Source organism: Pinus tabuliformis, chromosome X (genome assembly GCF_031772625.1).
Source record: "Pinus tabuliformis cultivar Carrire ecotype Pingquan chromosome X, CPIR1, whole genome shotgun sequence".
NCBI classification, from domain to species: Eukaryota; Viridiplantae; Streptophyta; class Pinopsida; order Pinales; family Pinaceae; genus Pinus; species Pinus tabuliformis.
The window spans coordinates 28,627,814-28,652,906 of NC_142308.1; the positions used below are offsets into that span (position 1 = coordinate 28,627,814).

The 25,093-nt window shown below is 38.3% G+C and overlaps 1 protein-coding gene across 4 annotated transcripts in view; it reads left to right on the forward strand.

The window, feature by feature from the left end:
- LOC149138160 (homogentisate phytyltransferase 1, chloroplastic-like) overlaps positions 1–25,093 on the forward strand; it is a 280,302-nt gene that overhangs the window by 74,958 nt on the left and 180,251 nt on the right. The window contains exon 1 of one of the 4 annotated variants that reach the window (XM_089448000.1): positions 8,785–9,215. The exons of 1 other annotated variant lie outside the window; for it this stretch is intronic. In XM_089448000.1, the coding sequence (XP_089304126.1) occupies positions 9,023–9,215 (193 nt within the window). In that variant the 5' untranslated portion in view covers positions 8,785–9,022. Of the gene's footprint in view, positions 1–8,784; positions 9,216–25,093 lie in introns of those variants that run through there. 2 more of the 4 variants (XM_089447999.1, XM_089447998.1) reach the window with 2 other exon arrangements.

Genomic DNA, 25,093 nt, shown 5'->3' on the forward strand with positions numbered 1-25,093 from the left:
TCATCCACACTCATATTCGACATATTTTTTGTTGTTGAAATTAAGTGATTTTTCAAGAGGAGCTCAGATATGCAATTATTTTTTCTGAAATTCTGCATAAAAATCTACAAAAAATTACTAGAGCGCTGTCGTCCATGAATTTCCGTTAGAAAATTTTCTGCAAAATAGCTGATTTTAAATTAGCGGTATTTCCCTCATCCAGACTCTGATTCGACCGCTTTTTTGTTTGTTTGAAATTGGGTATTTTTCATAAGGAATTCAGATTTGCAATTTGTTTTTGCAAATTTTGCACCAAAATTTTCAGATATGATTTGCAAACTCACCGCCCAAAAAATTCCTGTAAAAAATGAAAAAAGAAAAAAGAAAAAAAAAATCTCCTTGCTTTGCCCAAGAAAGTGCCCTGATACTACTTGTAGTAGATCTGATTTGAAAATATATTAAAATACAAAATATGCCCAAGAAATAACACAATAGATTGCTATAATAGAAATATCTTTTATTATGATCTTCATAAAACCCTTGATGTAGGGTAACACCATACAATCACTCCTTAAAGATGAAGATTACTCCACAAGCTAATGCTTGTCAATACAAAACCAATCCTTTACATATATCAATGGGGTGTCTCTAGCTTCTATATAGGCTTCATACATAAAATGCCATGGGTCTCTAAATACCATACATCCAATACCATGGGCTTATCACATTATTTCCAAACTACTTGTGGTCCTCTGCATAATGCGGGTTAAGCACTTTATTTATTAATTATGGTCCATTTATTTATCATCCTTACATTATTCATTACATTATTCCCTTGGGTACCTCCCTCTGTACCCCATATTACCCCCCTACGTATACTACATTTTACCAAGTTCGGTAAAACTTTTTTATCATGAAAAATAAAATATAAAAATGAATAAGATATGAATATAAAAAATCAAATGCTTTGCTTTTCTGTAAGTTATAATATATCTCAGTGTCGCACGACTCTTATAAGGCCTGTGAATACCCGCGGGTCTTGACAAGTTTTATAGCGAGACAAGTCACACGCATAGAACCCACATAAGACCCATGGAGATCCTCAAAATTTGTTTTTTTTTTATTATTATTTTATTTTTCCTATTTTTTGGAGATCACGTGAAGGGAAAGGGAAAATGGAGGGATGAAAATGGAGGCCGGGTCTTATACAAGTCTTATATGGTTCATTCACAAGTCTTATATGGATCGCCAGGTCAATAACCAGATGAATCTTATATGAGTACGAGTCATGCAACATTGCTATATCTATATTAATATCTTACAAAAAAATAGTACCTTCATGGTTGGTTGGGGTCCACTAAAAATTAAACCAAACCACTACCAACATTGCAAAGGACTTTTTAGTTTGTTTATATTATGTTTCTTAGATAGTCTATATTACGCTAAAAGAGTTTGTTGGGGCTAAAACAAAGTTGCGTCGAAAATGTAGTAAAACAAGATAACAAGTATGAGAGAAACAACAAGAGACATGACACAGCTAGTAACAACTAACATTATGTAGGAGTGGGTTTAGAGGGGCCTAGTTGAGAGGATTTTGTTGCAACCTCCTTTAGATTTTTCAGATATCTCTCACTAGGAACCATCGTTTATGACAATTTGATTTCCACTAGTGCCATGTGAAGCAAAGGTGTCAATAACCTCCATATTGCCCTCCTCTTTGTCAGGTTCCCACTTAGTGATTTTCAAGCTCAAGTCAAACACCACTCTGCATAAGATTATGGACTTGGCTTCTAACCTTCTTAATCTATCCATCATTTTAGGTTTCTTGTGCCTTTAGTTTTCCAGGGTGGTGTCCATTAGAGCTTTGTCTAACAAGTAAAAGTCCACGGCCCTAAACATTTTAGTATCCATGGACTTGGAAAACCCATTGTTTGTGACCAATCTTGAAATTATTCCTTGATTTAATGCTTGGATGTTTGTCAATGCTTCTCCTTCACCGACTCCACTAATTCATTCACTATGTGCTTAGTCTGTTAGGTGGTGTGTTGATTAAAACATTATTTTTCTTGCATAACTACTTCTTTTGTTTGTGTATGTCAGGACTTCGATAGATCTTGTTAGTATGTGGGGGCCTTGGCCTTGGTCTTCCTTGTTGCAGACAAGCAACTTGGCTAAGGAGACTTGAACTTGCCTTTATTTTCCATTGCATGAGCTCTATGTAACCATTATGGAGTCTACAACAATATTCTAGTGCACCAAAAGTAGCCTACCACTAGTTGACACTAAATTAAACACTAGAGTTCCCACCAATAAACTACATAGGCACCCACCAAAAGAATCTCATAGTGGTTGAAAGTTGATCAATATTAGCTTGCACCTAAGACCTAAAAAGCCAAGAAAAATGCTTGGTCAACTTAAATAATTGTAAACCAAACCATCGTTTTCTATTGTGATAATAAAAAACCATAATGCCACCACCCTCCCAATATTATAACCAATAAAACACTTGACAACAAAAAATAACCAATATAAAAAATTCAATGCCTTTATTACTCTTAAATCATTTTCTATTTTTAATTTTCTTTATCTTTTTACTATTTTATTTGTTAATTATTTATATCATTTAATTGCTTTCTTAATTTATTATTTACATACCTAACAAATTATAAATTCATTTTTATTTATCCCATTATAATTATGTTTAAGTAGATAAAATTAAATACCTTTATGATAGAGGGATATGACTCTTAAATCACTTACTTATTTTTTATTATTTATATGATTTAGTTGTTTTCTTAATTTATAATTTATTTTATGCCTAAGTTGACAATGAACTTTTATGCCTAAGTTGACAATGAACTTATGTCATATTATCATGTGAGTCGGACGTAGCCTTTTTGTTATAACAAGAGAACATTTTGCGATACCAAGAATGTTTTATTATAGCACGGAATTGATATTAATTTTTTTTTAACATTGTGACATTTGTCCCATGTTTGTAAATCACTACGAGTGGACCTCATATAAATTTTTTATAAATATAAAAGATAAAAATAGAGCTGTAAATCACTACGAGGGGACCTCATATAAATTTTTTATAAATATAAAAGATAAAAATAGAGCATGATACATCCAATTTCACTTAAATAAAAGTCAATGGAAAAGTTCTTATTTAATAAAAATATAATATAATGATAATGATTAATATTTACTAAGATGAATATAGTCTATCAAACATTAATAAAGTAAGAGATTAATTGAATTTTGTAATAGCTTATACTTATGATTAAAAAAGGGGGAAAGAAGCATTTCTAGATTTTTATAGTTTCGTTGACTTAACCAGTAAAGAAAGTTGGAAGTGTGGCAAAGGTTTTGGAAATAAGAATAGATGTGAGGTGTTCCCCAACTCAATATGGAGGAGATGTTGTAATGCCCCGTTAAACATTTTGACTGGGTTAAATTATATATATATATATATATATATATATATATTTATTAATAAAACGTTTTGACTGGATAAAATTACATAAAAATAAAAATAAAATAAATAATTATAATTATAATTAATCCTAATTAATAACTAAATCTGTCTACAACCATCTTAACTCTGAATTTACCAAGAGGGATCAAATCTCTCACGATGCAACCTCTTTTATTGTGAAAAGAGATTTGATCCCTCTAGACACTTGGTATATATAGAGTTAAAGATGAATCTAGACTGGTTAAATATTAGTGAATTCACAACTTTTTACATACATAAAATTAATGTTATAAAAATTAAGTCATATGAATTATGCAAATATAAAAAATATAATATAATACATTTAATATTAATTAGATATCAATTGATTCACAAATTTTTACATACATAGAAATCACATTATAAAAATTAAGATATATGAATTTATTTATTTATTTACTATTATTATTATTAGTGATTATCAATATATATTATTAAATGTATGATTTTCATAAATTTAACATAATTATCAATAATTTTTAGGTGGATGATAAGGATTTAACCTCCTAAAATATTCTTATGAGACTGTTTTTTTGTAAGTCAGAACATTCTATTAACTGCAGAAGTCAATATTTAGAGGGCTATTACTGAAAAGTCCCTTGGTCTCACCCCAATCGGGTTTGTTGACCAGTGCCATCAGTCAAAAAAAGACATAGGCTAACCGACTATTTAATTGTAAAGGCAAGATATGCCAAAAGACTAACAAAACGAACAAAACACCAAAACACATACTCAATCATCAGAGTTGATAGAAGATGGGTTGTCTAGACCCATCCCAAGTTGAGGAGGAGGGCATAATGAGTAGCTAACATGTTTTTCTAGGTGAGTCAACCAAGCCTCCAACTTCTCCAACTTGTCTAGAATGCGCATATTCCCATGCCATACCACCACCACCCACTCTCGAAGTTGACACTGGAAATATTGGAGTTGTGTCAAAGTTGCCATGACCGCCTCATGCTTCTCTCGACGAGTTTTCTCGTAAGCTTCCGACTATATTTTCACAAACTGGCGTGGTTGACCTTTGGTGGCGCAAGAGGGATTGTTCCTCTTCCTCAACAGTGGCTAGTGTTCACAGCGGGGTCCTCGCAGGTTGCATATGAGCTCAACCCCACCTCCACTTGCTTCCAGTATTGACTTTGAGTTTGGGTTCCACAGTTGGCCCACTTCCACCTCCACCTAAGCGGAATCTACGTCTTGGTGCCATGTGCACACCGCAATGCAATACCCCTCTGACACCTCGATTGCTTTCATGTTTTTCCTAGGCCACCAACACCACCGCAACACCCTCTAGGGTCACCAAATCGTCACTTGTCCACGATGATGATAAAATCTCATCCTCAAGTCCAATGACCTACACTTCCAGATCCTCTTCCTGCTCTATGTTGATCACCTCGCCTTGGTTCGACCCTTGCAAAGAAAACTGCCCCTAGCTAAGGCGCTTAAAGGTAATAACCCACCCAAGACTGTGCACTTCTGCATCCTTAAACCGAGAAGCCACCCAACACCACAGACCCAAAATAACGAGAGGCAATTGGGGTAAGAACTTTCCCAATTCCCCTCTGAAATTCCACTAAGCTCCTGCAACACCCACAAAAATGGACCCAATAATAAAGACTGCTCTAGACCATAATTCAATCAAGTCACCAAAGGAGGGCTGCCAACGGGTTGGGCTTCGGAAGCTCGCTCGATCAGGAGGGCGCCATAGAGAAAAACAGAAGATATATAAGAATAAAGGGTAGACGACTCCCTTCTGCTGCCAGATTCCACCTTTGTCAAAATCTAAGGAGAAACGAGTCTCCTTATCCCCCCTCCAAAACTCATAAAAAAGGCATCGCTTTGAGTCGCATGCCCCAAACTTCCATCTCTAGAGTATCATTACAATGCCCATCGAGTTCCATAGAATTCCCATTTCCCATCGACCTATGTTTAAATGCACATGAATGCAACTAGTTGGGTTCACAAGGATCAGTTGTGGCGTACCCTGCCACATATACCTCTTGCATGTCATGCACATGGGAAGTCTGGGGGGAGGTTAGGCTCAACCTCTAATATCGTTAGTTTTTCCAGCCCCATCGCGGTCTTATGAGGCTGGATTATTTTTTTTGTAAGCTTGGCAGGACTACATCTTCATCATGTCCTATATATCACCTCGATCGGGGCAGGAAATTGATCCAATGACTTTACATCAAGGAGTGCCTTAATAAAGCACCCAATCACCGTTTATCCAAGACCCATGAACTTATGAGACTCAATTATCAATTACATGGATATATGTATTTATTTTGAAATAGAATATTAGAATTTTCATTTAATTATCAACAATTATTAGATGAATATAGGGATTTAACATTTACAAAATACTTTAAAATATTTTTAGCAGTAGCCATAAATCAAAGGCTAAGATATATCTTAAAAATAATTATGATTTTTCTATTGATGAATTAAAAAATGTGAATTAATAAGTACATGGATATACGTATTATTTTGAAATAGAGCTTCTAGAATTCTAATTTAATGATCAACAATTAATAAATGAATAATAGAGATTTAACGTTTACAAAATATTCTAGAATATTTTTAATATTAGTCATAAATAAAGGGCTAAGATTTATCTTATTATTTATTTTTATGAATTAGGCAAGCCTAGGCTGAGTGTAACCCCAATCTTGATGAAAGAAGAATGATCTGCCAACTTTATATTTTATAAAAAATATAATATAATACTAAATCTTGATGGAACAAGAATGATATGCCAACGTTATATTTTATAAAAAAAATATAATATAATACATTAGTATTAATTGTGCTGAGAAAGACTCTACAAACCAATATGGAATATATGTTGTAATATCTAGTTCCTATTAAACATTTTAATTGGGTTAAATTACATAAAAATAAATAAAAGTAAAAATAAAATAAAATAAAAAATAATAATTATAGTTTATTAATAAAACATTTTGACTCCATAAAATTACATAAAAATAAATATAAAACTAAAAATAAAAATAAAAGACTTATCTTAGCTCCACATCTATGAAGCACCTCTATAATCAAATCTCTTAAAGTGCAACGTGGCAACACCTTTGGGGATCAAATCCCTTGAGGTGTAAAGTGGCTACCATCTTTAACCCCTCTCCATAAGATTTGAACATGTGACCTGGTGGAGACTAAACTCACAAAAATCAATTGATCTACATGTCATATATGTTATGAACACTAGAAGTTATGATTTTTGAAACATGTGGTATTAATAAGTAATACTATTATTTACAAGTTAAGAATCCCCATAGTAAAATACAAGTGAATCTCCATAATTTAAAAAATTATTATATATATAATTAATTAATTTATATATTAATTCTTTTTACAATAATAATAATTATTAATTTAAAATAAAATTATAATGCAATTAATTTTTGTGATTTTTTTTTTTTTTAATATGAGATTTATCATGAAGTATTTTGATGATATTATTAATTATTTATTTTATAATTACTCACTACCGTAATTAAGCTTTATATGTAATACTCATGACTTAATTAATTTATGTAATTAGTTTTATATTATGTAATACTCATGACCTAATTAATTTATGTAATTAGTTTTATATGTGATAGCTTTCGTCTGGGCAAGTTTGTCATAAGACTTTTTTTGTATGCGGATGATCAATTGCTAAATTTGCTCTTGGTTTGCAAGAGCACTTACTTTTTCTCGAGTATTTTGTAGAAGGGTGGGGATGCAAGTCAATATTAGCAAGACAAAATTAGTGGTTTTCTCTAACAAAAGAAAACATAACTAGCATAAGTTCTATTTTGAAGGCAACACTCTTGAAGAAGTTGCAAATTACAAGTACCTCAGAATTGACTTCAATAGAAATCTAAGTTGGGATGGTTGTAAAAAAGAAGAACTTTGGGGGGTTGGAAAGCATTTTATGCTTTTCAAAATAGGTGTAGAGAGGCAGAGTTATGGGATTGGAAGACCACTCAAACTCTTTTTGGGCTTTTAGTGATTTTGGTGATTCTCTATGGATATGAATTGTGGGCCAACAGTACATCCGACTTGTAGTGAAAACAAATTGAGAAAATTTAGAAGCGCTTGATTACAAACAAGTTCAAAATTAAAAGTGCAGTTACTTATGATATCTTGTTAAATGAAATGGGGGTTGCTCTTATTGAAGTAATCACTATGGTGCAAGTTACAAGATATTTAAAAACAATTTGAGCAAATGGAAGAGGGTATATGACAAGGTTGTCTTTAATGGCATATTGTGCAAAAGGAAGACGACTTGGATGTAGAAAAATAACAAATGGTTTAGCAAATGAGGTATTCACTTGAACATGTGTCCCAAAAACAATAAAGAGAAAATATTTTGTTATAGATAAGTTCTAAAAATGTACTTGGGATAAGGAGCTAGGGAGAAAGAAAAAGTACTATATTGAAGAGTTTAATCCCACTCATAATCATCAATAAAAAACGTACATATGGGCCAATATTTCTTGGACAACCAAATTTTTTATTGCTCAATTAAGGACTAATTCTCATAAACTCCATTGTGAAACAAGGTGCTGAAAAATGCCAAAAGAAATGCGGGAAGAAAGAGTATGTATTTTTTGCTCTAAAGTGGAAACATAAAGCATTTCATTTTAGAATGCGAGATCTTCAAAGACAACAAGGAAAGCATTTCATTTTAGAATGCGAGACCTTCAAAGATAACAAGGAAAGCTATGTAGAAGCGAGTTCTTGGGATAATTTATTCAGCGAGGGATTTGTCGAGATGTTGGGAGCGTTGATTGTGAGATTTCACAGGGGTTGAGTACAAAAATCAAATGACAAAACAATCTGTCCCATAAGCTATCTTAAGCCTCATAGACATAGAAAATTTCTTTTTTTCTTTTTATAAATAACATAGTCTAACTAATAGACAAAATAGATTTTTGCTAAAATCTAACAATACAATTTCTAACAAATTATGATTTCTTATTATTTAAAATACACTTTTGAATATATAAAAAAATTTAACCCCCGGGAAAAACCTGGATACACTAAATATTTACAAATTAAACCACTTAAAACTTATCATTTTAGAAAATATATAATTTTTTAAAAATAAAACTCACCCATAATTTATCGTCCCTTAGTTAAACTAAATAATTTAGGTCGCTATCATGGCCACTAGTGAAAGTGAATGATACAAGTCTGAACACGAAACGCGCATTTAGTTGGGAAAAAGAGAATATGGACGTGAAAAGGTTATGAGATATGAAACACATACTCGTGTAAAGAGTTAAACAGATCAATTTGTTAGTAGTATTGTCCCATTTGGCAGACGAATGGCATGCAGACGCCACACAAAATTGACTATGAAACTCCATATTTTATTGTACAAGCAAATAATAAACTTTGTTGTTCAGTAATATGCACGGAGCTAACTCCATTCCAAAACACCCTGCCTTTAGTTCCGGGCTTTAAGGACAGAACAGCTTAGATTTTGCAGTCGCACAAGTGTTTTCTTTAGTTTTGAGAATGGAGAGGGCATGTGGGTTGAGCTCTGTAATTCGTGTTGGTGGAGAAAACTTCATGCAACAACAAAGAAACAGCAAAGACTGCCACTGCCCAGCTCCACAGATCGGAGAGAATGCAGTAAATCTCCATAGATTATATTTGGATGGAGGTTCACGCAGACGCTCAATGAGAAAGCAATGTGCTGGAACAGAGGGTATGCTTAAGCCCACCCTGAAACCGTCATATATTTTCTTGTTAATAACCATTTCTATAGTTGAAGCTACGAGAAGATTTATTTGCAGTTGTTAACGAGTAATGGGGATGGCCACATTATGTATATTTGAGATGGGTGGGCGATTTTTGAATTTGTTCTTGTTTGGGAGGTGCATAGTATCTATTTGTAGGAATTTTGCTGAAAGTTAAGTTATTGTTTTACTTGATTCTAGAATCTTGACATTAGAACTTTATTTCCAGGGGTTTTGGCCATTTTAAAACAAACCCAATTATCTGGCTACTTTAAAAAGAAAAGTATCAGGTTACTATATAATGATATTTATATAAAGATATTTCTAACAATAACAATTTTTGTTATTTGAGATCTTCATCTTTAGGATCCATCCCATTGAATTTTTTTGTGTCCTTGTTTCCAACCGTGGAGTGTGATTCATCATCATTATGTCCTCAAAAAGAACCACGAACCGCACACTTGATGGTTCAAATCTTTGGCACAAAAAATGATGATATCGGCAAAATAAAATCTCAATGTGATGATCCTGAAGATAAACTCAAATCAATTATTATGAAATAACAGTTGATGTTTAGCCGACCATTTATTAGAGTTAGAATCGCCCTGGAATATGATTTGTTCATAGTTTATGTGTTACATTTTCTCAAAATTATGTAGTTGTGATGAAACAAAAAAATGATTTATCGGAGGGGCCTTTATATTTCATACTTCATCTCGTCTGCTTATACATTTGAGTTGAGCTCTTGCAGTCTATCCTCACCGAGTCATTTATCGATCTGGGTTTCCAACATTTTACTGTGCAGCATAGACAAACTCCAGGAGACACTGCGATGATGGTATTTAATTAAAATGCTGTGTCTACTATTGTATTTATCATCGATAACCAAAAGATTGAGATAAGGTCATTTATTCTGTGATGTCTCCTCTTATTTATGAACCCCTTTTCCTGTATAAATAGTTTGCAAAAACATATACACCTGTATAAAACATGAAGGCATAAACCTCCTCTAGTATTTTAGAATATCAAGGAGGAAATCCCTTGGAGTATTCATAAATTGACTCTTGACCTAGGGCTATGTGACCTCCCAAACCTGTATTTCAAATGTTACAAAGTGCTTCGACAAAGTACAACTTTAGGGGCATTCAAGAAGATTGCCCAATGTCAAGTCACACAACAACACTTCCTCTCACCTTAGGCTGGTTCTTTTTCGGCACAGAGGAACCTAGAAAATATCTTTTTGGATGTCTTGTTTAGAATAAGATGGATGATGTAACTGACCAAGACTAGTGCTTATCCAATTGGGTTATGAAGTCAAGATCAATAAACAAGAGGGCTTGAATGTGATGAAAAGGCATAGTTAGGCTATTAACTAACCATATGGATCTTCTTCAATATGCAGGAAATTAAAGGAGGCCCTTCCAAAGACACACCTCACAACACTTACAAAGCAACCAACTATAAGATGCAACCATGAACAAGAAATGGACAACTACAACCTCTCAATATGCAGAAACGACGACACGAATATCCATTAAATGAACATTGATTACAACAAGAGATCTAGGGAGGGTGAAACTTCAACCCTAACGTCTTCTTATTAGAGAAAAATTACCCTTTTTCAAAGATCACACCTGTTAGTTTGACAATGAATTAGTAACTTTGGGTAAAATGTAACTAGACAGTTTTTTACAGTTTTATACCGAAATATTAGTTATGTAACGACGGTCGATGATATAAAACTAACAAATGCCCATGAAATGTAATGAGCGGAGAATCATTGTTGAATAACAAATTCCAATCCAATTCAGTTTCTTATTCAGTTTCTTGTCTTGGTTATTCTGTTGAGTCTCTTTGTTTTTTCTTCATTACTTCACTTATTCGTACAACAAGTGGTATCAGAGCTCCGAGGGCCGAGCAGTTGGTGCGGTGAGCCTGGGCGTTGAAGAAAAGCGTCTGTGCCTTGAAGAAAAGGTGTGGTGGCTGTCGAACGGTTGGAGCAGTTGAGGAGCTGTCCATGCGTGAATCTCTGTGCGTTGCGTGAACTGTTCAGTCAAACCCCTGCGTGTGAAGACCGAACGTGTCCTTTTAGCCTGCGTGAGAGGGAAGATCTGAAGTCTGTGTGCACCGTTCAGAATCTGCGTTGGAGCGAGGGAAGATCTGAAGTTTGCGTGAGCTGTTCAGAATCTGCGTTGGAGCAAGTGGCTCTGAAGTCTGCGTGAAGTTTAAGAAAAAAAAGGCCAGGAAACCTGCGTGAGAGGGAAGATCTGAATTCTGTGTGAGAAGAAGATCTGAAACCTGCGTGAGATCCTGTCGGAATCTACTTGCGAGAGGCCAAAGTCTGCGTAAGGGAAAGTTGGTTTGCCTGCCTGCGTGTTGCTGCGTGGAAGTGCTAGAGGTGCTGCTGCGTGAAGGGGCTGTTGCGTGCTGCCAGAGAGCCGTTGCCCAGGAGACTGCTGCCTAGTTTAGTAGGAGCAGAATACGAGCTGCTGTCCAGCGGAAGAGGAAAAACCTCTGTTCTGCGTGTTGGCTGCCAGAACTTGTTCGGCAAATCTTCTGCAAATCCGGGTATTTTTTTAAGAAACTTTGTTTCAGAAATTTTTTGAATAAAGGGGTGAATGTGAGAAATTGACGAAAAAGAAGACAGTTTTTTTTAGGAAAGGAGAAAAGAAGTTTTTTTTAAAAGGGGTTTTTTCTTTGGATAAAAAAAAAAGCAAAGGTTTTTTTTCCTAAAAAATATTCAACAAACTTTTTGTAAGGTTTTAAGTCAAATTGTGGCAATTTTTTTCAAGAAAATTGAAGTAGGGAGAGTCAAAACTTGGAAATCTTTTGTTTGGCGGAAATTTTTTTTTTTGGAAGAAGACAATTGAAATATTTTTTTAAAAACCCTAGATTTAAGATTGAAAGTCTTAGAAAATGGCCAAGATGTCGAATGCAAAATTCGAGGTGGAGAAATTCACCGGAAAGAGCAATTTTGCTCTTTGGAAACTGAAGGTTAGGGATTTGCTTGTGCAACAAGAGTTGCACAAGGCATTGGATGGGGCAACTAAGAAACCTGCAACCATGACTACTTCAGACTGGGAGGACTTGGATGCCTGAGCTCTCAGTACCATCCGGTTATGCCTAGCGGATGAAGTTCTCTTCAATATTGTTGAAGAGACTACGACGTCAGGATTGTGGGAAAAACTTGAAAATCTCTATATGACAAAGTCATTAACCAACAGAATTTATCTGAAAAGGCAGTTATACAGTCTTCGAATGAAAGAAGGTTCAAACATTGCAGAACATTTGAATGTTTTTAATACACTAATATGTCAATTAACAGATATGGAAGTCAAAATACAGGAAGAAGATAAAGCCATAACCTTGCTGTGTTCTCTGCCTGAATCGTGGGATCACTTCGTAACTTCAATTAGCTTCAGCTCTGCTGATTCTTTGAAGTTTGAATCAGTCGTGGGAGCTCTCCTGTCTGAAGAAGTACGAAGGAAATCCAGCACTGAAACAGCTGCATCAGAAGCCATGGTCGCTAGAGGACGCTCAAAGGAAAGAGGAGAAAAACCAAGGGGGTCTTCCAGGTCGAAATCGAAGGGCAAGAAGTGTAAGGCAAAATGTTGGAACTGCGGTAAAGTTGGACACTTGAAGAAGGACTGTTGGAAACGAAAGGAATCCGAAAACCCGAAGAACGAAGCAAATCAGGTCGATTCAGGTATGATAGACGAAGTTTTATCTGCTGAAGAATTATGTATGATAGATGAAACTTCACCTGAATGTAATGTCTCTCAGGGTTTTGATAGCTGGCTGTTAGACTCTGGTGCTTCGCATCACATGTGCCCACATAGAAATTGGTTTACTTCATATAAAAATGTAAACGGTAGTTCTGTGTTTATGGGTAACAATGTGTCATGTCAGACTGTTGGGATGGGAGATATCAGGATTAAGATGTATGATAACACAGTTAGGACATTAACTAGTGTTAGACATGTACCTGATTTGAAGAAAAATTTAATCTCTTTGGGAGTGTTGGATTCAGATGGTTATAAGTTTACAGGTCAGGATGGCGTCTTGAAAGTCTTTAAAGGAGCCCTTGTGGTTATGAAGGCAGAAAAGGTCGGAAATCTTTACAGGTTAAAAGGAAGTACTCAGGTCAGTGAAGCAGCGGTTGCGTCAGAAAAGGAAGAAGCAGGTACTCGTCTGTGGCATCAGCGTTTGGGTCATATGAGCGAGAAAGGTCTTCATATACTGATGAAACGTAAATCTCTTCCCGGTTTGAAATCCTTGAATTTAAATTTCTGTAAACATTGTGTGTATGGAAAACAGTGCAAACAGAGATTTAAAGTTGGAAATCATAATAGTAAAGATGTTTTAGACTACATTCATTCTGATCTGTGGGGGCCTTCCCCTGTTGTGTCATATGGAGGTGCATTGTATTTTTTAACGTTGATTGATGATTACTCTCGTAAAGTTTGGGTCTATATGCTAAAAAGGAACGCTGATGTATTAAATGTCTTTAAACAATTTAAAGTAATGGTAGAGAAAAGAACAAGCAAATCTATTAAATGTCTAAGAACTGACAATGGTGGTGAGTTCATTTCAGTTGAATTTGAACAATAATGTAAGGATGAGGGAATTGTTAGACACAAAACTGTTGTTTATACTCCTTAGCAAAATGGTGTTGCTGAGCGTATGAATCAGACTCTTATGGAAAGAGCTAGAAGCATGATCAGCAATGCTAAATTGCAAAAGGAGTTGTGGGCAGAAGCAGTATCTACTGCTTGTTATTTAGTTAACAGATCACCTTCAGTAGCAATTGATTGTAAAATTCCTGAAGAAGTTTGGACAGGTCAGTCTTTTGACTATTCACATTTGAGGATATTTCGCTGTGATGCTTATTCTCTTATTCCGAAAAATCAGCGTTCAAAATTAGATCCAAAGTCGAAATGTTATGTCTTTGTTGGGTATGACTATGCAGTGAAAGGATATAGGTTGTGGGATCCTACATTGCGGAAGATAGTCATTAGTAGAGATGTAACATTTGATGAATCCTCTTTGTTAAAATCAAATGTTGAAAGAATTGAACACGTACAGGTATCGCCGAATCAACGAGTTCAGTTGGAGGCTAGACCTTTCGGTGACAGTGGAAAGGAAGGAGAGACTTCTGGAGAAAAAGGTGTTGAAGACACAAAGGAAGCCGTTGAAGCTTCTGAACCAGTGCAAGTTTCTGAACCAGTTCAACAACCAGTCGCTCTGAGAAGGTCTACAAGGGAAAGAAAAACTCCCAAAAGGTATGAAGATTCTGCTTCATCTTTTGCTTTGATTACTGAATATGGGGAACCTTCTTGTTATCAGGAAGCAGTGGATGATACAGATAGCGAGAAATGGAAAATGGCTATGGAAGAAGAAATGGACTCCTTAGCCAAGAACAATACCTGGGATCTTGTAGAGCTTCCTGAAGGGAGAAGCGTTGTTGGATGTAAATGGGTCTTCAAGCTGAAACGGAAAGTTGATGGAAGTATCGAAAGGTATAAGGCGCGACTGGTAGCAAAAGGGTATTCTTAGGTTGAAGGTATAGACTTTCATGAGATTTTTTCTCCAGTTGTAAAACTTGTTTCTATACGTACTGTGTTGGCACTAACTGCATTGCTTAATCTTGAGTTAGAACAATTAGATGTTAAAACAACTTTTCTACATGGTGATTTGAACGAAGAGATATATATGGAACAACCAGAAGGTTTTGTATGAGATCGCAGCAGAAGATTAGTTTGCAAGCTCAGGAAATCATTGTATGGTCTGAGGCAGTCTCCCAGACAATGGTACAAGAAGTTTGATTCCTTCATGGTGAGCCAGAACTTTATAAGAAGTGAGTATGATCATTGTGTGTACTTCAAAAGTTTCAATGGCATATTCATTATCTTAGCTTTGTATGTTGATGATATGCTTATTGCAAGCAAAAGCATGGAAGAGATCAACAGGTTAAACGCTCAACTCTCTAGGACGTTTGATATGAAGGATCTTGGAGCAACAAAACATATCTTGGGCATGGAGATACACAGAGACATGAAAAATGGTAAGCTTTGGTTATCACAGCAGAAGTATGTGGAGAAGGTACTTGAAAATTTCTCTATGAATAATGTGAAACCTGTTAATGTTCCTCTAGCTTCCCATTTTAAGCTTTCTTCGGTTTTGAGTCCTAGAGCTGATGAAGAAAAGCAGTATATGTCTCATGTACCATATGCAAATGCTGTAGGCAACTTAATGTATGCGATGGTATCTACAAGACCTGACATTTCACATGCAGTTGGAGTTGTTAGCAGGTTCATGGCAAATCCAGGTAAAGAACATTGGCAAGCAGTGAAATGGGTGCTTCGATATCTAAGAGGCACAAGTGACCATTGCATCGTCTTTAATGGTAGTGAAGGATCAGTCTGCGGATATTTAGATGCTGACTATGCAGGTGATTTGGACAAAAGAAGATCTACTACAGGTTATGTCTTTACTCTTGCAGGTGGAGCAATTAATTGGATGTCAAAGCTTCAAGAAACAGTTGCGTTGTCCACTACCGAAGCTGAATATATAGCTGCTTCAGATGCCAGTAAAGAAGCAATCTGGTTAAAGGGTCTGCTCGATGAGATTGGAAGGACGCAAGAGAAAGTGAATGTACTTTGTGACAGTCAAAGCGCTATTCACTTGGCTACAAATCCTGCTTATCATAGCAGAACCAAGCACATTGATGTAAGGTATCATTTTCTGAGACATGTGATCGATGGCGGAAAAGTAGCTCTTCAAAAGGTCCATACGCGAGAGAATTGTGCAGACATGTTCACAAAGCCAGTTACAATAGAGAAGCTGCGGTGGTGTTTAGCTTCTCTTGGCTTGCAGAAAAGATGATGAATGGGCATGGGCAAGAAATTAGGAAAATTGTTGTCAAGGTGGAGTTTGTTAGTTTGACAACGAATTAGTAACTTTGGGTAAAATGTAACTAGATAGTTTTTTACAGTTTTATACCGAAATATTAGTTATGTAACGACGGTCGATGATATAAAACTAACAAATGCCCATGAAATGTAATGAGCGGAGAATCATTGTTGAATAACAAATTCCAATCCAATTCAGTTTCTTATTCAGTTTCTTGTCTTGGTTATTCTGTTGAGTCTCTTTGTTTTTTCTTCATTATTTCACTTATTCGTACAACAACACCTGCAATTTGTAAGATTTCCAGTCATTAAATTGACCGATGAAAGTAGAAAAAATGATGAAAAACCTCAACTTGAACTTGTTTTTCTTCCTATCCTCCCCAAAAGACATTCAAGTATGTGCTTGGAGGGGAACTCCTTATCTTCGAACCATAACCTGCCTTTAGCAAATGGAAATAGATCTTCTTATATAGATTTCCTTTTAACAACTTCTCCAATAAAATATTATTTCTTTTAGAAGGTCTTAGAATCTTCCTCAAGTGGAGTGCTCCCTTCTGCCTTTTGGGTAAATAAAAGAGGTCCATAATGCCACTTGCCATCTCCATAAGGAAAATGCCTTTCCTTTGAGGGTTTGATTATGTCAACTATATCACATGACATTTCCTGGTGGAAAATCTTTCCTCTAAATATATAGAAAAGGCCTTGAACAGTGTGTGCTCACCCTCAAATACCTCAAAAGGTGAAATATGCCTCCAAATATGTGAAAATGGATTGACTAGTGTGGACTTAGCCCCAAAATTTCTCCTGAAAGGGGAATCATGCCTCCAGATACATAGAAGCTCTTCCATTTATGTTATTTCTCACCCTTTCTTGTCTTCAACTTGCCCTTAATGCTATTTCTCACCCCTTCTTGTCTTTAACATGCCCTTACCATGTTTGTGAAGAGGGCAGTTAACATTAAGTGAGCCTTTGACCAAGCTGAAGTGTAACTTAGTGCCACATGGGAACCTTGCAAGTAGGGTGTTTCTCCTTTTATGCTCATTAATCCTTTTCCTTGTCACATATCACGCTCCCTACCCCAATAAGGTAGGGTGTTTTCTCCTTTGGGCCTTGTTTTACTCCTACCTCATCACCAATCATGCCTTGGACAACCATGCTGCCAAACATGTGGAAGTGCCACCATCCAACAAGATAACCCCTTTGCACCTTTGTTCTTGACTCAAATGATGAATGGTTCTCGTGAAAGAGAGAACAACGCGAGTGGACTCCAAGTCCCTCCTCACAACCTATAATCATCCCTGTGTTGCTGGTGAGAGAAAGATGCTAATGAAAATGTGAAATATGCCATGCATTTTTAGATGGTAACATGCTACAACTCATAGACCAATAAGCCTTCCATTGGATTTTTATTAATTCCTATAACAACCTGTGACCGTAAGTCTTCGGGCTTGGTTGCAGGTTTAGGGTTCAAATATAACAAATTTTGGTGTAAGAGTACATAGCAGCGACATCAATGGTCAAATTTCATCACAAATGGACCAAAATCCACCACGTATTGTGATTGACTCTTGAAAAGACAATATAAACAAACCAAATCATTTGTTTAATGCAAGACAACAAATTTGTTTAAACCTTGAAATTCTGCAACTGCTTTAATGAACAATCTAAGAAGATTTATTTTTATTTTTATTTTTGTAAGTCAGAACTTTCTATTAACTGCAAGTGTAAATATTTACAGGGTTATTTCTTAAGATTCTGTTGGTCTCACGTCGACCAAGTTTGTTGACCATTGACACCAGTCCAAAACAAACATTCCAAAAAAGACAAAGACTAGCTGACCATAACTGTAAGGGCAAAAAATGCCAAAACACTGACAAAATAAGCAAAACACCAAAATACATACTCAATCATTAGAGTTGATAGAGGCTGGGTTGTCTGGTCCTGTTACCGCTCAAACTAGCAGGGAGTCCTAGAGGGGCACTTGCTAGGTCAAGAGCAACAATGAAGCTAAAGCCCACTGTCACCACAACTAAAGCTTCCTACTCTTTACGGACTTTCATCGATGGGAGGAGACCCGATATATAGAGAATCACTTATGAAGGATAGATCAACTAAGATGGATGTGAAGTGATCTCGATGACCCTTTCCTAGGAGAGACTCAAGAGTGGGACTTGCTTGCTTTTTAAGCAAGGTGCAAGGTTCTCTAGGATAGGGGAATAGGGATTTGAGGGCTTGGCTTAGGGAATGTGACTTGTAAAGGAGCTTCCTAAACCCTAAAATCCTTGTGGAACTTGGTTTCCCAAGTGGTTTTTGAAGAGTTGACTTTGATAAGATATGGGACCACATGGGACCAAGTGGACCCAGGTTAGGTCAAGAGGAGGGAGTTTAGCAACCAATGATGAGCTTGACCTAAACAAGGAAAAGAAGGGGATCAAAGAAAGGATCTTCACTTAAAGGTGCTAAAATGATCCCTATGAGGTACTAGCCTAGGGAAACCTAGAGCAAAAATCGGTCTCAAGGCTAGGGCTTGGGATATCTCACAATCCCACCGTCGAAATTCCTTCAAATTTGGAGGAGACCTAGGAGACACACCAACGCAAAAATGCATAAGAGATCGAAGTTTTTCTATGGGTAGTTTGTCAGAATAATGATGCCCTAGGACCTCCAATGTAGCTAGACCTAGAATAAAGAAGAAAATATGAAGAAAAATGGTTCTTAAAGCGATCAACTTATGGTAGACCAGTGCCTAATCCTTTGGGAACATTGGAGTCAAGAAGAATAATGAGAATGGACTCCGTTTCTAGGTCAAGGAGGCTTCAAGGACTACTTCGCTTAGCATTAGGGCAAAAGAGAGTGACCTTAAAGCTTTATACTTCGTTTTGCAAGATGAGATGGCTTATTGAGATAAATTCCACCATAGAATTATCCCTAGGAGATTTCGTTCAACATACGTGGTCCATACATAGAGAGATACTATCTAGAAACATAATTCCACAATTTCGCAATAATGCATGCAACAATTAGCCCTAGTATAGTGAAAATCCCATTATCAATGCATGTGACAAACTAAAAGAAAGAATAGCATTAAATTTGTACTTACATGTAAGAGAATATATCCAACCATCAATAAATTGCCAATAAAGAAGCTCCAAGCCAAGAATAGATAATCCAAACATCAAAATTCATTCCATGCTCGAAAATTTCGTCCACCAAGGAGGAGTAGCGAAAATCTGTAAAGAGATACAAGTCCAAACCAAGTGATGATGATTAGAATGAAGCACCTCACTTCTATTTATACAATCACCAATGAGTTCGATTTGTCTAATTAGCCCTGTTTGAGCCCAAAATAATAAAAAAATATGCAATAATAACATTCCTTGATGACAAGCCCACCATGATAGCTCAATAACTTAATAATAAGCCTCTCAAGATGTTCTAATGATCAATAAAATGAGTCGTTGGTGTTGATTTGGGGTAGCATCAGATGTGCTCTGAGCCTCAAATTTTGCAGGGAGGCAGCCTCAAATTTTGCAGGGAGGCTTGGGCACATGTATTCCAAAGAACTCAAAAAGCGTTTTGGGAATTCCACCCAGAAGTGATTTTATTAAAATAATTAATATTTTTAATGGGGTTCCTAAGTCTAAACTTAGGAAAATTAAAATATTAATGGGTATTAATCTAATGAGGGGTGAAACTTCTAGAAAAAGCCACAAATCAAGCCAAAACGATCTGAGCCTTTGATTATGATTTAATCTAGGCCGTTGGTTGTCCAACATGAAGATATAAGAAGGGGCTTGAGGGTCATTTGGAAGATACACCAAGAGAGATCAAGAAATCGATTTCTAAAGTGAGAAGTTCTCAGGAGGAAAATTCGATTGAGAAGATTTCTTGTAGCAGAGGGGCAGTGAGAATTGTAAGAAGGAATTTCCGAAGAGTGTGAGGTAGAGGGAGGACAGAAAGATGTCTAGAGAGAGACTGACGTTGGCCCATGCAGTCCTTGAAGGGAAGTCGAGTTTCAGTTGCCAAGAGTCGGGATGTGCGTCCGGGAGGCAGGAGATCAATTTTCTTAGCCAACAGAGGATCCGGAAGAGGGGTAGCATAATACCCAGTAGGGGTGACGCAGAAACTGTCGGGAGTGACGTCGTTCTGCACAGAGGCCACGTAGAGCCTCCAGTTCAGGAGGATCAGTCACTAATTCTCCCAGTGACAGGGTGAGATCATTTCACCAGTCTTTGTCCAGTATTCTCTCTGTATCAAATTGCTAGTTGAGCATCCTAGAATTGTACTCAGATTTTCTCCTGCATAATAATAAAACCCTCAGAGCTACTGCATTGGTTTTCCCGCATTGGGTTTTTCCGGGGACTATTGTCCAAAAATAACTGTGTCCTATGTGTTTCTATTTTCCTTGCTCAGTTTCTATGTTTCAGAATCATATTTAATTGGTGTAGGCTGCTTCAGTAATTTACTTCAATGTTTCAAGAAGAAATCTGAAATAAGCTTGTAATGTAATTTACAATCTAGGTGAAGTAGATTCAGTTGGTTGCAGTAGGATTCTTGAGATTGTTAGATCTAGGAATTTTCACATGGTATCAGAGCTGTTGATGTGAAACAGGGAAGAACATATCTAGCACTGAAGCAAGGGCCAACTTGCTACAGCAAGCAACAGTTCGAATCCCCTAAGGGATTGCGCAGTTCTAGCCAGGAGGGTTATATTTTCGTGGGTCTCTCTCTTTGAGTGAGCTGACAGAGAGGTAAGACTGCCAGATCGAGAATTTGTCGAGGCAGAGGGAGCTACGCAGAGCCACACACAAAGCTAGAGGGACATAGTTTTATGCAAGCTGAGTGCTGGGTAGAAAAGTCGTCAGAAGGAAGAAGCAGATCGCATAGTGAGGGAATACTTCCTCAGTGATTTCTTGTCGAGGAAATCAATATTTCTCATTTGCTGAGCAGCAGAGGAGCAACAACTTATCAGCTCAATAGGGAGTGCGTAATGCAACCTAGGAGCTACATAGAAGGGAGAAAGAGGGAGGTGTTCGACATTTTTCGGAGGATATGGCAACCAGTGGCTTGAGGGATCGGGACAGGTTGGACGGGGCTTCCAACTATGCCATATGGAAGGCTAGAATGACTTTCCTTTTAGATGAGCATGCCCTCAAGACATATGTTGATAATGTGGTAGTTGTCCCTGCGGATATAGATCCACTGAAGAAGTATAGAGTTGAGATGGCTAAGGCGAAGAGGATGATCCTGGATGGAGTCAAGGATCATGTGGTGTGCCACATTGCTAGCAAAGAGACTGCTAAGGAGATGTGGGATGCCTTGGCCACAATGTATCAGGAATCTTCCGAGCAAAGAAAGATATACTTAGAGCAGAAGCTGAGATATGCTCAGATGCAAAAGGGAGAACGTGTGGATCCATTCCTCACGAAACTGAAGGAGACCCGTGATGAGCTGTCAGCTGCGGGGCATACACATCAGGATTCGAAGTTAGTAAGACTGGCTAAATTCCGTCTTGGATGAGTGGCAAATCATTGTCCAGAGTATCCAGGGCAGAGCAGCATTGCCAAATTGGGATGAGATGTGGGCAGCTCTGAAACAAGAAGAGCCGAGGAGAGACCTGCCCAAGGTCAAACTTGACGGGAGCAGCAACAACAGTGGGTCGAAGCCCAAAGTAGAGGAGGATAACACAGCCCTTGCCTCGAAGGGACAACGGGGGCAACAAAGACGAAAGAAGGGCGTCTCCAAGGTGAAGTGCTTCAGATGTGGCGAGATGGGCCACTACGCATCCCAGTGTCCTTTGAAGAAAAAGGACTAGGATGAGAAGCATGATCCTAGGGTTGTAGCCGCTAAGATTGAACAGGAGGAGGAGTTCGTCATGACAGCCGAGATACCTCCGGGAGGGAGGTAGGCTATGTTGATTTGGGGTAGCATCGAATGTGCTCTAGCTATGCAAATTGGTGGAGAGGCTAAAACACATGAGATCTCCAAGACCCAGAAATGGTTTGGGCAGATTCTACCTGGTTTAGGTGATATTAAAATAATTAATATTTTTAATGGAGTTCCTAAGTCTAAACTTAGGAAAAATAAAATATTAATGGGTATTAATATAAAACTGGGTTAGAAGGTTCTAAATGACATGGATCAAGCCAAATCTAATCTTAGCCGTTGATTAGAGATATAATCTCAGTTGTTGAAGGACCAACAGTAAAAGTATAAGAAGAGGCTTGAGGGTCAGTTGGAGAACACAATAGAGTGATCGGTCATTCATTTTGCTAGAGTGGGGTTGCTAAGCAAAGTTGAATCAATGATTAGCAGTGAGGGGCAGTGAGTACGAGGCAGAGAGGTAGGGACAATACTGGGAGACCAACACAGAAGCAAAGAGAGCGAGAGCAGCAGTCAGTCCAGGCTACGCAGAGCCCAGCAGAGGCAACGCAAAGCCCAGAGAGACTGCGTCATCCACGCAGAGGGCAGAGGGAGTGACGCAGAGGCTCCCAAAGGCTGCGCAGTGCCTCAAAGGGCTGACGTAGAGGCCAGAAGGGCCAGTGCTGAGCTTCAGTTGTGCTGAAGAGGGTTTCGTGGGACAGGTTTTCTGAATACATGTTTCCACATATAGAGGTATTGCTGTCGTGTATTTTTCTCTGTCGGGTGAGCCAGATTAGGCACCTTGTTGTACTCAAATAGACTTGCATAATAATATAACCCTCAGAATAACTGCATCGATTTTCCTGCATTGGGTTTTTCTGGGGACATTTGTCCAAAAATAACGGTGTCACTTGTGTGCTTGTTTTCTTTCAGTTGATGATCTGTAGATGTTGAGACTGTACTTGTGTTTATTTTCAGTATTTATATGGTTAAATAACTTGTTATGTAATTAAACAAGTAGGTGAATAAACCAGATAGTATAGGAAGAATTTCTAACGGGTTAGAAATTTAGAATTAGAAATTCCAACATGGTATCGGAGCGTGGTTGCAGATCACAGGAAAACTGAAGGCATCAGCCGAGCAGAGCATTTGCAGCAAATTCTGCTGTCCCGAGTGACAGAGCTGATCCTTGTAGAAGGCGACAGAGGAAGGAGTGATGCAGAGGGATTGCGTCATCAGTCTGGGCTAGAGAGAAGCTAGTGCAGAGGCTGAGAGAGGCAAATCAGGCTCACGCAGAGGCCAGGAGGGCTGATGCAGTTGGCTGAGGGAGATGATTTGCCGGTGCTGGGATTGCGCAGAGCTAAGTGGCTCAATCCTTCAGTTGCTGGGGCATAGGAGGCTGTGGGTAGTTTGCGAGAGTGAGGCTGGTGGGGTACTGTTGCCAGAACAAACCTAACAGGGAAAGACCAAGGTGGAGGGAGTTGCTGCTGAGGCGGATTTCTAGCCAAGGAATCCAGATCAGTGTTGCAGTTGCACAAATGATCGGAGTGGGGCAACTTGACATTGGCAGAAGGATTTCCAGGAGGGAAATCAGGACTCAGAGGGAGTCCAAAAGAGAACTTCCAGAAGGGAAGTAGAGAGACTCAGCAGGAGTCGAACAGAGGACTTCCAAGAGGGAAGTAGAGAGACTCAGCAGGGGTTGAACAGAGGACTTCCAGGAGGGAAGTAGAGAGACTCAGCAGGAGTCGAACAGAGGACTTCCAGGAGGGAAGTAGAGAGACTCAGAGGAGTCGACAAAAGAGCAGTGAGATGGCCGTGAATGGGCTGAGAGATCAAGATAAGTTGGACGGAGCGTCCAACTTTGTGGTCTGGAAGGCCAGGATCTTGTCCATTCTAGATAGACATCGCATCAAGGGCTTCGTCTCGAGAGTGATAGCTATCCTAGTTGACTCGGTAGCTAATGAAAGGTACGAGGAGGCAATAGCTAAGGCTAAGTGCATCATCCTTGATGGGATCAAGGATCATGTGGTACCACATATTGCCGAGAAGGAAACAACAAAGGGGATGTGGGACGCCTTGAAGACATTGTACTAACATACTTTCGTGCAAAGGGAGATGCTCCTGGTTAATCAGCTAAGGGCATATCAGATGCAGAAGGGAGAGCAAATAGATGTCTTCCTCTGTCGGTTGAAGGAGATCCGTGACCAACTAACTTCCATAGGGGCCACGTTGGATGAGGAATTAATGGTGAGGACCACACTTAATGCAGTTTCTGAGGATTGGGAGGTATCTGTCCAGAGCATACTTGGCAAGACAAGTCTTTCGGATTGGGAAGAATTGTGGGTGGCTCTTCATCAAGAAGTGATCAGACGGCTGACCAAGGCGGGGAGTAGCTGCAAAGGGGTCAGGGTCAAGAAAGAGGAAGAAGAGGATACGGCTCTAGCATTTGCGGGAAAGCAGGAGAAGAGGAAGAAGAAGGACCTCTCCAAGGTCAAGTGCTTCCATTGTGGGGAACTGGGTCATTTTGTGAACCAGTGTCTAAGGAAGAAGAGTAAGGGAGAGCCTTTTGACTCGAAGGCAGTGCCAGTGAAGGCGGAGAAAGAAGTTGAGGAGGATGATGATTGTGCCATGAGTGCTCATGTGCCACTTAACAAGAAGTGGGGAGACATCGAGCTGTAGTCAGGAGGTCTACAGGCGATGAGGGGCAGGATCCTTGAGGTACCCAACCTCTTGGATTATACCTTGCTATGGGAACCTCGAAGAGGAGTAGCAGGACTAGTGGATGTCGGTAGAGACAGATGCGGATGGAGCGGTAGAGAGTGCTACAGTGCAAGAGTCCCGCGACAACACGAGGCTAGCAGGCTGCAATAGTGCGAGAGGCACAGCGGTAGAGAGTGCTACAGTGCAAGAGTCACAGCGGTAGAGAGTGCTACAGTGCAAGAGTCCCGCGACAACACGAGGCTAGCAGGCTGCAATAGTGCGAGAGGCACGCCTCTCGCACTATTGCAGCCGTGCCTCTCGCACTATTGCAGCCTGCTAGCCTCGTGTTGTCGCGGGACTCTTGCACTATAGCA